The 16,173-nt window shown below is 52.9% G+C and overlaps 1 protein-coding gene across 1 annotated transcript in view; it reads right to left on the bottom strand.

Annotated features, from left to right (window-relative positions):
• Nucleotides 1-673: 673 nt before the first annotated feature.
• The window catches only part of BCORL1 (BCL6 corepressor like 1), a 32,887-nt gene continuing 17,387 nt past the window's right edge, over nt 674-16,173 (bottom strand). The window contains exons 8-14 of the mRNA XM_069867768.1: nt 11,654-11,883; nt 11,335-11,541; nt 11,077-11,243; nt 10,761-10,906; nt 9,762-9,839; nt 4,187-4,340; nt 674-2,049 (exon numbers count right to left, since the gene is read on the bottom strand). Coding sequence (XP_069723869.1) covers nt 1,773-2,049; nt 4,187-4,340; nt 9,762-9,839; nt 10,761-10,906; nt 11,077-11,243; nt 11,335-11,541; nt 11,654-11,883 — 1,259 coding nt within the window. The 3' untranslated portion in view covers nt 674-1,772. The remainder of the gene's footprint in view (nt 2,050-4,186; nt 4,341-9,761; nt 9,840-10,760; nt 10,907-11,076; nt 11,244-11,334; nt 11,542-11,653; nt 11,884-16,173) is intronic.

The following is a 16,173-nucleotide window of genomic DNA, read 5'->3' as shown; positions in this document are numbered from 1 at the left end:
CCGTGCCCCCCGCCCTCTGCTGGGAAGCAATCTCCATCCTGGGGCCGAGTGGCCGCCGGAGCCCTTCAGGATCCCTTCCCGCCCACTCGGTTCCGATTCAAGTCAAGGACATTGAACATTTCAGGTCTAGCATCAATTCGGCTGTTTAACCCAACGCTTACATCGCATCATCTTGGGCTCCCCAGGAATGTCCCTGGGAGGAACAGCCCCTCCCCGGGCTGCTGGGATTGAGGCAGAAGCAGGTGCAGGATGATGCCACAAGCATTAAAACTGCTTTGTGAACCAGCTCTGCGTGTCTGGGGCTGCGTCAGCCTCCTCGGCTCCCCCAGGAGCAGCTGCCCCAGGACCTGGACCGCCTGCCGCTCACTGGTGGTGGCGCTTGGGCACAGCTGGGCTTGGCCACAGAGCTTCCCTGGGTCCAGCGCTGGTGCCCGTGTGCTGGGAGGAGGGGCAGAGCCTCCCCAGCAGCTTTCCGGGCTCCATGCTGTCCCTCTGCTCCATGGCTACCCCGGGCACGAAGCCCTTGGGACCAACTGAGGCCCCGTGCCCAGCCCTGGCGCTGTGCGGGGCAGCTCCGAGCCAGCAGCCTCGCTCTCCCCATCCCATCCTGCAAGGAATCCTGCCCGCAGCGAGCATCCAAGCCGGGCCAAGCAAGAAGAGGCAGGAGCCAGGGGGCCTGATGCAGGTTTTTTCTGTACATCAGTGTTTTTGACACCACAGCCTGTCGCTGCTTATAATAAAACAGAAATCAGAAAGAGCAACCAGAATACACACCCAAAGGCAAAAAACCCTCGGCTTAAACAAGGTGCTGCCTGGCCCCCGGAGCGGAGGCCGGGAGCCCGCGGGAAAGGGGGAAAACTCCTGCCCTGACTGGGAAGAAACACAACACAAAGGAAAAACGAACCAACAAAAAAACTCCACCCGCCGCTCCCGCTGTGGCGCAGGAGATTGTCCCGTCCTCAGTCCTGTTAGCACCTGTACAATAAAACTGTACCAGCTCCTGGGAGCAGAGCAGCCCTGCGGTGGGCGCCGTGCCCGCTCGCTCTGGCTCCTGGTACGCAGGAGGGACACGGGGAGCGGGGCGAGGCGGGGGCTGCAGCGGCTGGAGCCCCCGGGGTGGGGGGACGAGCGTGGGGTGCGCTGGGGGCACGAAGGAGATGCAGGAGGGAGGCGGGTGGGCGATGGAGCAGCGGGGCTGGAGAAGCCAGCTCTGCAGGGAAGGGACGTGACTGTCCCCAGGGTCTCCGGCGAGGGGCCAGAGCCCAGGGCTGGCTGGGCCAGGGGAGCGTGGGAGAGGGAAGCCCTCATCCCCGCGCCTGGAGCTCACCGTCACAGTGATACAGACTCAGCAAACCCAAAAGGAAACATTACAAATTAAATACTAATTAAATAAATACTATGGAAGACGTTGGGAGGGGAGGGCAAACAGAGAGGCGCAGTTCCAGGGGGGGCAGGCAGGGAGGGGCGGCGGCGCCCGCCACCCCTCACTTCAATGGAGCCAGAGCTACTGCTGCCCCAAGAGCTCTGGCTCCCGCAGCCCCGTGGAAAGGGCGGCTTCCTCACCCGCCGTGGCTGCCCGGGGCTGGTGGCTGCACCCAAGGGGACCCTGGGAAGTCCTTGGAGGGAAGGGTCCTCTCTCCCAGGCTGGAGGAGACCCTGTGGAGAGGAGAACCGGCTGCCCAATGACTCGGGTCCCTGCTGCTGGCGCCGAGAGGGCTGCTTCCCGTTGGTCCTTATTATTGCCTTGTGATGCAGGGAACGATCCGTCCCGGTCAGCTGCTCCAGGCCTCGTACTCCACCGACGAACCCAGCAGCTGCAGCAGCTCGGGCTCATAGTGCACCAGCTCCACTGTCTCTGCAGCACCTGGCGCCGGCTCGGGGCTCTGGGGCACCTCCTCCTGCGCCAGCACCTGGCTGAGAGAGACCTGGCGCTGGAACTCCGCCGTGGGCAGCGTGGCGATCTCAAAGTGCGGGAAGCGGGCCTGGAATATGCGGGAGGACAGCTTCAGCCGCTTGAGCACGTCGGAGAAGAGGAACCAGTTGCAGGGCCTGTGAAGATAAGGATAGCAGGTTAGGGGCTGAGTGTCTGCCCTCCTCACCACACGCTGGCCCTCCCCTCGACGTGGCGCTGCCGCTGATGTCCATCCTTGCCCAGGGTCCGGACAGGCGCAGAGACACAACAGGGTTTGGTCTCTGCCTTGCAGCGGTGCCTCCCCGGCTCTCGCAGAGCCAAAGCGCTGCAGGAACATGGGCAGCGGGACCCTGAGAGCTGCACAGCTCCTGGCGCTGACTGTGCTCTGGCAAGGTCCTGCCTTCCACCCCCATCCCTAATCCCAGCTGGAAGGAGAAAAGCTACTTGAGAGACACCAACTGCTCTCAACCTGAAGGAGCCGAAATGACTGAGGTGCTTCTGCCTGTGAACGGGACGTCAGGGCTGTGACCACCATGTGCAGGAGAGCCGGCACCGGGCAGCTGGCAAAACCATCTCTCCTTCTGGCTGTACCCGCGCTGCTTCTCAGGTTTGATTTAAAACAAGTCCTTTCTTAAACCTGTCCCTTCTGAAACCAGAGGGGTCTGTCCTTGCAGGTCTCCCTCGCCTCTAGTCCCTCAGTCTTTCTCCTTTGTTAACTCCGGGGGACAAGGCCAAGGAAGGAGGGACAGAAGGGCTGCCCAGGCTTTGCACTGCACCAGCCATCACCCAGTGAGTCCCAGGCTGGGACTGGGTGGCCCTGGGGTCACTATCCCCCTCGCAGGTTCCCCCTGCAAGCTCTGGAGAGCTGAGCAGCCGCACCCAGTGATTCATCTCAGCCTGACGTGCACTCCTGCCCGTGTTTAGGTAAGTTCTGCTGTCAAGTCTTTGCTGAAGGCACTAAGAGGCCAAGGTGACCACCTCAGAGGTGGACCTGAGAACCATAGCATGTCCTGAGTTGGAAGGGACCCACAAAGACTATCAAGTCCAACTCCTGTCCCTGCACAGGACACCCCAACATTCACACTGTGGGGCTGAGGGCCTTGGCCAACGGCTTCTGCAATATTGTCAGGCTCGGTGCTGGGACTGCTTCCCTGGGAGCTGTTCCAGGGCTCCACCACCCTCTGGGGAAGAACCTTGTCCTCATGTCCAACCTCACCCTCCTCTGGCATCTTCCTGCCATTCCCCCAGGTCCTGTCATCGGTGGCCAATGAGAGAGAAGAGCTCAGTGCCTGCTGCTCCTCCTCCCCTGGTGAGGAAGCTGCAAAGCACCATCAGGTCTCCCTTCAGCCTCCTCCAGGCTGAGCAGACCAAGTTACTTCAGCTGCTCCTCACACAGCTTCCCCTCTAAACCCTTCATCAACTTCGTGTCCCCATTAGTCAAACAAATTCCATCTAACTCTGTATCTTCCACTGGCTTCTCTTACTTGGGGCTTACAAAAGTATGGTTTCTGTGTTCATATTTTTCCAAGCAAGAGTCTAAGCGATGCTTCATTGTGAGACAGTGCGTGATAGGGAGTGTGCCACGAGAGCATGTTACTGACTCAGCAGCAGCAATTTGCTTCTCCCAGGAAAGCTGCAACAACTATTTCTCTGTCTCTCTGCCTGCAGAACAGGGATAAAGGTATCTCCACCTTTGGGGGAGCACTTTGAGATCTCCAGGACATTGGTGCAACTCTACACAGTTCGTCTCCTTAGCGCATAGCCAGCTTCGGCTCTCGAAGTTTCTCAGGCAGGCAGGACTCTTCCGTATGTGAACATCCTGTATTATCCCTCACCTGGAGGGCAGCCTAAGGCTTTCTTGTACTGCTGCTACCCTCACAAGCCCCAGGGCTCCATTCTGTGAGCTCCCCACCCACCACAGCGTTAATGTCACCAAAAAGCTCTCTGCTCCGGGAAAAGATCATTGAATCATAGAATGGTTTGGGTTGGAAGGGACTTCAAAGCCCATCCAGTTCCACCCCCTGTCATGGGCAGGGACACCTCCCCCTGGATCAGGGGCTCCAAGCCCCATCCAACCTGGCCTTGAACCCCTCCAGGGGTGGGGCAGCCACCTGGGCCAGGGCCTCCCCACCCTCACAGCAAAACATTTCTTCCTGAGATCTCATCGCAATCTCCCCTTTGTCAGCTGAAAAATGTTGCCTCTCATCCTCTCCCTGCACTCCCTGACCAAGAGCCCCTCCCCAGCTTTCCTGGAGCCCCTTTTGAGATACTCACCCCCGGGAGACTGACACTTGGAGGTTATAGCTGGGAAGCAGTGGCTTGTCTGAAAACTCAAACATGAAGTTGTCTGCTTCTTGCTCTTCTTCCTCCTGGTCTGAACTTCCTGGAGGGTTGAGCAGAAGATCGCATCCAATGGTGTCCTTGCCCTCTGCAACAAGCAAAACAGCCGTCTGTGCTGCTGCCAGTTCCACACCAGCCTGTGCTCTTTGCTCCCTGGGGAAGCTCTGCCCAGCTGGACGTCACATGCACCTTCCACAGCGCCACAGCAACTGCAAGAGCCAAGTCCCAGGGCCTTCTGCTCTCCCACCAGCCCCTCGTCTCTGAGAAACTCTGAAACACTGGCTGCTTTGCACAGCGAGACCCCACACGGTGACCTCGTTAGGTAGAAAGAACCCCTCATGTTATAGCAGCAGCCTTTGGGTTTACACTGATCCCACACAAGGACTAGGGGTCTTTTCCTGCATCAACAACACGCCCACCCCCAGGCTTTCCCTGAAATGGCCTCACTCCCTCTCCTTTGCCAGCACAGCTGCCCTCAACTTGGAGGAACGTGCATCCGAGAGGAAGCAGGTGGGTGCACGAGATGCTTTGTCTGCACGGATCCTATAAAGGAAGGCATCGTGCTCTGCTTCTCCACCCAGATCCCACTCTCGGCAGGTTATTGAGAGCTGTGTGCCAGCAACCGTGTCTAAATCGGGACGGCAAGGCTGTGTCACCAAACCGTGCAGCAGATCTAGAGACGAACAGGACTAAACAACAACAAGTGCAACTTCAGAGCATCGGCCCCGCAGATTTCTGCCATAAAGCTTGCTGTTCCAGGACACATCTGAGCTCCAGCAGGATTTGTTTCCATAGGAGACTGAGAATAGCACACTTGATCCATAAACTATTTAAAACCTGTTAAATTTACTATTCACCAATGTGAAAAGCACCCGTTGAAAAACAGCTTGCTGCCTGGATTTTATTATTGAAGAGGTGTGAACAGTCCTGAGTTTGCAGAGTGGTTTTGTCCTGCTGACGTAACACAGGGTAACTCCAGAAAGTTCCAGAATATAGAGTCAAAATTCTACAGAGAGAAGTCAGACCAAATGTGCTGGTGAGCAAATAAACCAATCACGCAAAAGTTCACCACCACGCACGAGAGAAAAAGCTGCAAAAAGAAATCTGATGGTGTGCTGCATGAAAGCTCCACGCACCATACTGCTCTGCGAATAGAGGCAGCTTCCAGCAAACATGTTATTTTAATAGAGGAACAACAGCAGATGACGGAGACATAGGCTCAAACAGGGTCTCAGGATAAATGGAGCTAGTTCTTAGTCTTGCCAAGGAAAAAATGCCTAAGAAATAGAAAAAAACCCAGGGTGCTTAAATCTTCAAAACTCATTGTTTTGAAGACAAGGACACCAGTCTGTGACATGAATATTGGTCCAATATCGCAGCTCAGATGCCGTCACTGAAAGAAATCAGATTTCTTGAGCAACCCAGGAAGAAAGAATTAAAATGCATTTAATGTGGCAATATTCTGGTCCAATGTCTACCTTGAAAACTCTTCTCACTCAGCCCGGCCCGTCAGCCCAAGCGAAGGCTGCGGCCAGAACAGGAACATCCTGTCCCACCACAGAGTAATGGGGAGACAATCGGGCACAACAATGCTAGTCCCAGGCGTAGAACAAAACCCTGGAGCGGGACTTCGTGTCTGGAACTACAGCAGCACGAAGTGGAAGATGCTGATGACTTTACCATGTTCAGACCTCAGAGATCCCACACCCTTGGCTTCTCATTATCTTTTTAGCCTCTAGAGATTTGCAGACCTAAAGGAAAGTGTGGACAACATTCCTGCCTCAAAATATAGAAACAGATCGAGCAGGGACCTGGGATTTCTTCTCCACCCTGAGGGAAATGCAGTGTTTTGTGCTTCAGCTGGTGGGTCTGATGGAAAGGGAGTCTCTAAAGCATTGAAGGATGAGAACCTCTCTCTGCTGAGCTGGTTCAGTGCCTGTGACAGCCAAGAGAACCTCGGCTACTCTGGAGCAGAACCAGGTACCTTGCTGTGCTGCAGTGTCTGCTCCAGGTGACCTGAGGTGGCTGCTGAAGGTAACTGAGCCAAAAGGGCCCACTTCAAAACACTCAGTAAACACCATCGTAAAGAAACCAGGCCCTTGTCTCAGGTTTGGGCATCTTGCTCTTCTGAGCCAACTCATGCAGTGTCATAGAATCATGGGATAGTTTGGGTTGGAAGGGACTTCAAAGCCCATCCCATTCCACCCCCTGCCATGGGCAGGGACACCTCCCACTGGATCAGGGGTTCTAAGCCCCATCCAACCTGGCCTTGAACCCCTCCAGGGATGGGGCAGCCATGGCTTCTCTGGGCAACTTGGACCAGGGTCTCCCCACCCTCACAGCAAAACATTTCTCCCCAAGATCTCATCTCAATCTCCCCTCTTGCAGCTGAAAACTGTTCCCCCTCAAACCTGACAGACGGCACCATGTGAATGACAAAGCCAGTAGAGATGCATCCACAGTGACCAGGATTTAGTGTGAAGTCCCACTGGAAGAGGCAGGACGTGCTTAACAGAGAAGGTGGTCTTTTTCCACCCACAAATGAAGAAATACTTTGAAGAGCTCGACTAAGGTCCAGGAGCAGGAAAAGCAGCGCAGTCCCCATTAGCCAAGTGTCTGGCCCAGCCCCTGTGAGCGGAGACCTCCCACGACTGAGGGCATCCCAACACCCCCCAGCTCTCCAAGAAACACCAGAAGAGTTGGTGATGGTTTCCTTGCTGAAAAAGATAATCCCTTTCCTTTTGCCGAGAAAGGTGGAGGACAGAACTGTGGGAAGACATGATGTTGAAGAATGGAAATAAGAAACAAGCAGCTAATTAATCAAACTCAATCCTCTTACTTTCCCAAGATACGCCCCCCCCCCCGCCGCCATTTCTCTTCAGGCATTAGGGCACATGAAAAACCATATGGTATATTTCTAAATAACTTGTATGTTGGCAGTGGGTCTCCTAGAGGGCAGCAGGTTCCACACTCTACAAATCCCATACGAGAATCTCCAAGAGGAAAGGATGAGCAGGACATGAGGAGGTACTAGAAGCCAAGTATGAGTACTTGGGTAACCAAGAACTCAGCGTGCTCTAATAACCAAAGAGAGCCAAACTCTCCTACCCACAAAACCACACACAGTTTTCCTTCCTTGTTTATCAGAGAGATCCAAATGGGAACTGGTGATAAATCAAAAGGAGTAATAGCTTCACTTTCCAACACTACAGGCTTGGGGAAGAACAGCTGGGAAACTGCCTGGCAGAGAAGGACCAGGGGGCACTGGTTGACAGTGGCTGAACACGAGCCAGCAGTGGCCCAGGTGGCCAAGAAGGCCAACAGCCTCCTGGCTGGGATCAGCCATGGGGTGGCCAGCAGGAGCAGGGAAGGAGTTGACCCCCTGGACTCAGCGCTGGTGAGGCCGCACCTCGAATCCTGGGTTCAGTTTTGGGCCCCTCAGTGCAGGAAAGACCTTGAGGGGCTAAAGCATGTCCAGAGAAGGGAACAGAGCTGAGGAAGGGGCTGGAGAACAGGGATTGTGGGAACAGCTGAGGGCCCTGGGGCTGTTTAGCCTGGAGAAGAGGAGGCTGATGGGAGACCTCATCGCTGACTACAGCTGCCTAAAAGAAGGTTGTAGCAAGGTGGGCATTGGTCTCTTCTCCCTGGTAGCCAATGACAGGACAAGTGGAAATGGTCTCAAGATGCACCAGAGGTTTAAGTTGGATACCAGGAAAACTTTCTTCCCTGAAAAGGTTCTCAGGCATTGGAATGGCTGCCCAGGCAGTGGTGGAGTCCCCATTCCTGGAGGGATTTAAAAGATGGGCAGACAAGGTGCTTGGAGATGTTTCAGTGGTGGACAGGGATGGTTGGACTCAATGATCTCAAAGGTCTTTTCCAACTAAAGGATTCTCTGATTCTATTAAAAATACTACAGACAAAGAATAGCTGCCTTTCTTGTGGCAAAGAGGCAGCTTCTTAAAGGACTGTGATAGCTTCAAGAGTGAGAAATCCAGAGGAAGAGGCTGTGCTTTAAATACTTTCCTTGGCATGCCTAAAGCACAAAAGCCTACAAACAAAGCATTCTTAGGACAGAATTTCTTTTCTTCTGAAATGAAGAGACATCTGGGTCTTCCAAGGATAAGTTCCCTACTAAGAGCACCCTTCCACATATATCTGATCATTTTCATTTCTAGATGTCGGAAATGGCAGAGGTGAATAACTAAAATCAACAGCCTTTTAGCTTGGCATCGTAAACAATCCAAGTCTTTATGGAGCATTTGAGAGTATAGATCTGTCTCAAAAGTGGTTGGGTGGGACTCTGCAGTCTGCTACAGGCCCACGTCTTCATTCATGGACCCTGGGGGAACTGGAGCAACACATTGAACAATTCATGGACCTTGTGACTGCACAGTTTTAAGAAAACTTCTAAGCTGGTAACCACACTTTTCAGGAATTGACAGAAAAAAGGTGCAAGTCATGCTTTCTCTAGGAAATGCCTGGCACTGTTAGAAGAGGACCTCCCCTGGAGAAATGCCTCCCCTCCAAAGGAGAGGAAAGGGAAGGGCAGCCCTGGGAACATGGATGTTCAGGACTTCTACCAAGGAAAAGATCTTGAAGAAGTAAGCATTTCCTTTGCCTTCCTTGGTTTTATCTTGTGGACTGGTTAGCAGGGGCCAAGAACTGTTACAGAATAACAATATTCTGCAATCCATATCCAAAGGCCCTCAGGAATCACCAGCAGCACTTGGAGACTGCAGTACATAGAACCATGAACTGGTTTGTGTTGGAAGGGACCTCAAAGCCCATCCAGTCCCACCCCCCTGCCATGGGCAGGGACACCTCCCACTGGATCAGGGGGCTCCAAACCTCATCCAGCCTGGCCTTGAACCCCTCCAGGGATGGGGCAGCCACCCCTGCTCTGGGCAACCTGGGCCAGGGCCTCCCCACCCTCACACCAAAACATTTCTCCCTAAGATCTCATCTCATCTCATCTCCCCCTTTTCAGCTGAAAAGCATTCCCCTCATCCTCTCCCTGCGCTCCCTGATCAAGAGCCTCTCCCCAGCTTTCCTGGAGCCCCCTTCAGGTACTGGAAGGTTGCTCTAAGGTCTCCCCAGAGCCTGCTCTTCTCCAGGCTGAACACCCCCAACTCTCCCAGCCTGTCCTCATATGGCAGGTGCTCCAGCCCTCGGATCATCTCTGTGGCCTCCTCTGGACACGCTCCAACAGCTCCATGTCCTTCCTGTGCTGAGGACTCTAGAACTGGATGCAGGGTGCCAGCTGAGGTCCTATCCCTGCACTCTGCGTACACACTGTGTTCAGCCTGTTTAGAGGGATCCACACACACGGTTTCCCAAAGAAAAAGTCCCTTTCAGGAACAACTCCCAGCATGTAACCTTACGGCAAGATGTGCAGCTATGATGTGAATCAGGAGGGAGACAAAGAGACTCAAGTGAGTGGTGTGTTGTTACCCAGCATTACTTCTCTCTGCTCTGCTGCTGTAAGTGAAAGGGAACAGGCTGAGCTCACCTAGCACGGAGCTGCTGTAGAAGTCCCACGCTGTTCGAGGATCTCCATCAGTGCGCCCTTGGAGATCCAGAAGGTAATCTAAAGAGATGAAATTGAGAGGGTTAATGCTTGTCTGCTGGTCAGAGCATGATCCTGGCAAGAACATCTATCGACCCTGGGGAGCCACTTCACCTCGGCTGCCTTTCCCCACTTTGCAGGTAGTAGTGAACCATAACTTGCAACAAGGGCACCCTCACGCAGGAGAGCACAACATGACCCTGGGCCTGAGAATGTGAAGTAGATGCTGGGAAGGGAAAACAATATTAAGTGGGTTGGAAAGAAATGTTCTTAGGTTGTCTTGAGTTCAAAATTACATCTTCGACACCTGCATGCACAGATGAGCCTGGAGGAGCATGGACAGACAGCCGGCAAACAAGTTTTTTTCAAAGTTGGAGATTTTCTGCCTTGTATCTCTTTGGGAACCACTGCTACCTTAGCTGTTTCTTCCTTGCTGCTACGTCCAAGCCACAACACTCATCTGGATCCTACAGAAACAGCGCCGAAAGTGGGCGGGCACTCTTCACTCTCAGCCACAGGGAACCAAAGTGGCCCTTTCTAACGCCAGGGAGGGAGCATTCAGGCAGAGTTGGTTTAGGGTAGAAGGCATCATTACTTGGCAGCAAAAATATGTTCACTTAGGTTATGAAGTAGAACCAGAAACTGTGGACTTGTGCTTCCAACCCTCGTGCACAGCACAGTCTTTAGTTGCACAACCACAGCTTTGCTGTTTCCTTGTACCCCAAGACTGAAAAGTGACTTTTGTCTTATAGAATTATATACTATTTTCCAAATTAATTAAAGATGGGGTGGTAAAAACACACACACATGACAGGAGAGAGCTGAAGTTAATCAGTCACCTGCTGCTCAAGCACTTCTAAACCCTGTGACATCAATATTTAGTCCCTTATGCTGCCAGACGGGAAGGATGGAAGCACTGCCAGCCCCAGGCTTGGCACTTACCGCACAGGAAGCGCTTCATCACTTCACTGGTGGCAAGCTTCACAGCTGTCTGCCCAGAGTAAGTGGCCAGAGTGGGATCAGCACCATAGGAGAGTAGAATCCACATGGTTTCCAGGTTATCGTTTGCTACTGCATCGTGAACAGGCCTGCAAGGACAGAAACATTGGCAGAAAGAAACAGGAAGAGTTTGCAAAACAAATGTTCTCTCTTGGGTTAAGACAAATCTGGAGATGACCAACAGCTCATCCTGAAAAACATGCCCTACTCCCAACACTTCTCGGTGCTTCCCTAGTTGTGCCCCGCTCCCTTGGCTTGCCTCGTGCCGTCCTGCGCACTGCAGTTCACGTTGGCGCCGTGCTCCAGCAGAATGTGGAGGATGTCGATCCAGCCTCGCGCGCAGGCTTCGTGCAGAGCTGTGTAGCCAGCGTTGTCACGGTGGTTCACGTCACTGCTCTTTTTCTGCAGGCAGTAGAGCACTACGTCCTACAGGAACGAGATCATCACAGGCCTGGTTACACACAAATCCAGACAAAGCAGCACACGACATGAAGCAGAAAAGGGAACCACACCTCACCTTGTAGCCCAGGCGAGCTGCTCGCTGCAGAAGGGTCTCCCCTGCATTTTTGTTCACAATCAGCCGCCGAGCTCCAGGAGGGACATTCTGGGCCACAGGCAATTCGGGGGAACTCCCTGGGCTAACCCGACGGGACTTACAAAGCGTCCACAAATCCTGGGACTTCTTCAGAGGGTGCGTTTTGGGCTGATTACAGCAGCCTTTCCCCTGGAAAAGAAAGGAATACAACTCCTTGGCACATGTGGCCATGGCTTACTAACAGGAATTCCCTTCTATCTCTTCTCCCCAGGCACGTTCCCCTCATCAGCCCAAGACATACCTTCCTTTCATCACAGATCCCTGCCAGGTGTTTGGTTTTACATTTGCGTTTTCCTGATGGTTTCTCTAGCTCTTCTTGGACGGGAGAGCTGTCTGAGTGCTCCAGGAAGAAGCCATTCCGAAAGTCTGGTCGTCCTTGAGATTTTCGGGGGGATGGAGAAAGCTTGCTCCTCAACCGTAGCTCTGTGCCTTTGTCCTGGGTGGACTCCTTCTGCTTCCGGTACCTAAAATCTAAAGGAGAAATGGGAATGAGGAGCTTCTGGAGGTTCAGCACTGAAGGGGAGCAACCCAGATCTCTCTCACATCCAGGAGCCCAGACCCACAGTGGAAGCACTGCAGAAAGCAGAACAAAGTGACCCTGCAGGTTCTCCCTGTCAGGGTCAGACCCAGCATGGACACAAGACGCCCAAGGACAGACAAGCATCCTGGTCAGAAATGGCCAAGCCTGAGAGCTGGGGCTTGCGCTCAATTCACTAAAGGCTTTTCCTTAGGTCATAGAATCACCAAATGGTTTGGGTCGGGAGGGACCTCAAAGCCCATCCAGTTCCACCCCCTGACACGGGCAGGGACACCTCCCACTGGATCAGGGGCTACAAGCCCCATCCAATCTGGCCTCGAACACTGCCAGGGATGGGGCAGCCACCACTGCTCTGGGCAACCTGGGCCAGGGCCTCCCCACCCTCACACCAAAACATTTCTTCCTGAGATCTCATCTCAATCTCTCCTCTTGCAGCTCAAAACCACTCCCCCTCATCCTCTCCCTGCACTCCCTGATCCAGAGCCCCTCCACAGCTTTTCTGGAGCCCCTTTCAGCACTGGGAGCTGCTCTAAAGTCTCCCCACAGCCTTCTCTTCTCCAGGCTGAACACCCCCAACTCTCTCAGCCTGTCCTCGTATGGGAGGAGCTCCAGCCCTCACATCATCTTCGTGGCCACCTCTGGACTCACTGCAACAGCTCCATGTCCTTCCTGTGCTGACAGGGAACCCAGTGCAAAACAATCCAGGTTGTCAACGCGCTTCCCAGTAGTTCCTACCTGCAAGGCTGAGCAGGAATCACGTGGGATGCCCCTCCGAGAGAGAGACAGAAAATGCAGGTGGTCTCTCCCCATTAAGCTGCTCGTGAACAGTCACTCTTTTGCTGTCTACAAAACCAGACCCTGCCTTGCCCTCACATGTTCCCCTTAACTTACATAGCACATTAACGTTTCAATTAAAATGCACGCAGGTAGGAAGCACCAGGATGCCTCAAGGGAAATCCAGTCTTTTCTTCCTTGCATTATACTAAACTGCAGGGTTGCTCATTACAGAGCCCTGTACCATGGCAAGGACAGGAGCTCTGCTTCCCTGAAATAGCAACATCCCGTAGCAAGGGCACAACAGCAATGGGAAAACAGAGTCTGGAAGGAGAAAGTAAAGCCCTGTGAACAAATAATCACCTGGACTTGTACAATGCTATACCCCTCCTGCTGCAGGTGATCAGTGCTGGAATGAAATAGATTACAAAGAAAGAGGCCTGTGCAAACCAAAGGTCACATACACGGCTCTGCAGAGTCTGAGTCTCTCAAGCCTGGCTCCCTCCACAGCTCTGGACACTTTGGGAACAGAGACTTCTGTTTCATTTCTAGGTGGAGAGCTAGGAGATGCCCCAGTGAGTCAGTCCAAGGGCTCACAAGAATAAACTCCAGGAATAAAACTTTCTGTCTGTTAGGGATTGTTTGGGATGAGGCTCTGAGCACCCTGATCCAGCGGAAGGTGTCCCTGACTATCTCAGGGGGTTGGAACTGGATGGGCTTTAAAGTCCCTTCCAACTCAAAACATTCTATGATTCTACGATTTGTTTATCCCAGAGAAGAGGAGGCTGAGGGGAGACCTTATCAGTGCCTACAACTGCCTGAAATGATGTTGTGGAGAGCTGGGTGTTGCTCTCTTCGCCCAAGTGATAGGTGATGGGATGAGAGGGAATGGCCTTAAGTTGCACCAGGGGAGGTTTAGATTGGACATCAGACAAAACTTCTTCACAGAAAGGGTTCTCAGGCATTGGAGCAGCTGCCCAGGGAGGTGATTGAGTCCCCATCCCTGGAGGTGTTTAAAAGATGGGCAGATGAAGTGCTTGGGGATATGATTTAGTAATGGACAGGTACAGTTGGACCTGATAATCTCGGAGGTCTTTGCCAATCTAGAGATTCTATGACTCTATGATTCTATGACACTGCTGCCTCCAGTGCTAAGTCAGATTTTGTAGATCTCCAGAAGCAGCATCTTTAGCACTCGCATTATGCCAAGACTACATTCACCACCTCAAGCACCACAAAAAACTTTCAATCGTGTCTTGCTATTGCTAGGAAGCAGGGGCCACAGATCTTGCATAGAACAAAAGGTTTGGCCAAGATACCACAGCAGAACCACAAATAAAATCTCAAACCAAATATGTCTCATTTACTGCAGTGCTGCTCTGGTGTCCACATCTCAGGAAGAACGTAGTGGAAGTGGAGAAAGGCAACTAAACCAACTGAGGATGAAGAAGCCACCGTACAAAAGAGGCTGAGACTCCTCAGTCCACAAGGGAGAAGACAAAGGAGACGTGACCAAAAGATCACAAAAGGGTGGATCAACTGAGTACAGGAAGCTTCTTCAACCAGTTCTGCAGCACAAGACTTAGGGGCACTTGATGAAAGAGTAAGAGTTCAGTTAAGAAAACAACAGAAAGGACTTTGCACAGCACAGAGGGAACTTCAGGCCTTCACTGCCTCCAGAGGAGGTGGGGGTAGATGTTATGAGCAGGACACAGGGCTCCAGGTTTGGTCTCACCAGAAAGAAGCAGAGAAGCAGAATCCCCTCCTTCACCCTGATGTCCCACAGCTTGGGATGCAGCCCAGGACACAGTTGGTTTCTGGGCTGTAAGCACATGTTGCTGGCTCATGTTGAGTTTCTCATTCTCCAGCACCCCAAGTCCTTCTCAGGGCTGCGCTCAATCCATTCTCCACCCAGTCTGTCTTTCCTGGGATTGCCCCAAGCCAGGTTCAGGACCTCGCACGTGGCCGTGTTGAACTCCATGAGGTTTGCACATATGGAGGACAAATTCACAAACGAGCTGTAGAAGACCCGGGCAGGGACAGCCCTAGTTCAGCTGTTCTAGATGCTGTGGAAGCCCAGGTGGCTGAAGTCTGAGAAATAGCTGTGCTTGAGTGCTGTCCCTGCACAGCCTCTGCATTTGCCACGGTCAGGAGAAAACCGCAGGCAAGACAGACCCTGACACAACCCAGCACGCTGGATGTACTTGGGCAAGAAACAGGAGACCTCTCCTTGCTCTGAACAAAGCAAAGCGCACTCACGAGACGTGCTCTGGTGTGGCAGTTCTGACTTCCCACCACACAGAGCACAGTATTTGTTTCTAAGCTCACACACAACTCTCAGGCTGTAATTAAACCTTCAGCTTGGAGAAGGCTCCGAGTAGACCTTATAGTACCTGAAGGGGCTACAAGAAAGCTGGGGAGGGACTTTTTACAAAGGCTTGTGGTGATAGGATGAGGGGAAATGACTTTAAATTGGAGAGAGGAAGATTTAGGAGGACATTAGGAGGAAAGTATTCCCAATGAGGGTGGGGAAGCACTGGAACAGGTTGCCCAGGGAAGTTGTGGCTGCCCCATCCCTCAAGGTGTTGAAGGCCAGGTTGGATGGAGCTTTGAGCAACCTGTTCCAATGGGAGGTGTCCCTGCCCATGGCAGGGGGGGTGGAATTAGATGACCTTTAAGGTCCCTTCCAACTCAAATCATTCTATGATCCTATAATTAAGCACAGTTCTAGCAATGACACCTGTCAAGAAGGCAGCACACGGCGATCACTGGCCTACTTGCTGCTTTGGGAGCAATTGCCAGACAGATTTCTGCTGGGCTGTCTGTAACACCATCCTTGTCTCTTTTACAGCATTGCGACACTTTCACAACTAACCCAGGGCAGGATGCAAGGACTTGAGATGCTCCTTCCCCGACACCTGATACCTTCCGCCAATAGGCAGGGGCTCTGTGTTCTAGAGCAAAGCTTTTAAAGCAGCCCAGCCCTGCAGCGTTAAACACACCTCGCTTGGCAAGAACGCACGTCCATATCAGGGAATACCTTCCCAGGGATGAAAAGCATCCTTGGGCTGTGGAAGAGACAGACAGGGAACAGCAGGAGCCTGAGAAGAGTTGGGAACAGAGTGAGCAAGGGGTAAAATGCTGACAACATCAGACAATATGCAGTGAGCAGGATGGTCTGTGCTGGCAAGTGGCACAAGCCGGCAGTCCCGGCGCACCTAGCAGGAGGAAACACAGCGGCTCCATCACTCCTGTGAGCACAGAGGGAAAGAGGACAGTAGGTTCCTCTAGCCCAGAGGTCCGACACGTGGCTCTGGCAGGGATCTGCATCTATTTTTACTCTCTTCAGCATTCGAAGGAGAGGGAAGAACACCACCGGCTTAGTGCTCTCACAGAAGCATGCGCCTCAGCCGTAGCTGAGCAGCAGGGAAACTCCTTGTAGGTGAAGA

The sequence above is a fragment of the Phaenicophaeus curvirostris genome, chromosome 13, assembly GCF_032191515.1.
Source record: "Phaenicophaeus curvirostris isolate KB17595 chromosome 13, BPBGC_Pcur_1.0, whole genome shotgun sequence".
In the NCBI taxonomy this organism is placed as follows: domain Eukaryota; kingdom Metazoa; phylum Chordata; class Aves; order Cuculiformes; family Cuculidae; genus Phaenicophaeus; species Phaenicophaeus curvirostris.
This window is presented reverse-complemented; position numbering and strand designations above follow the sequence as displayed.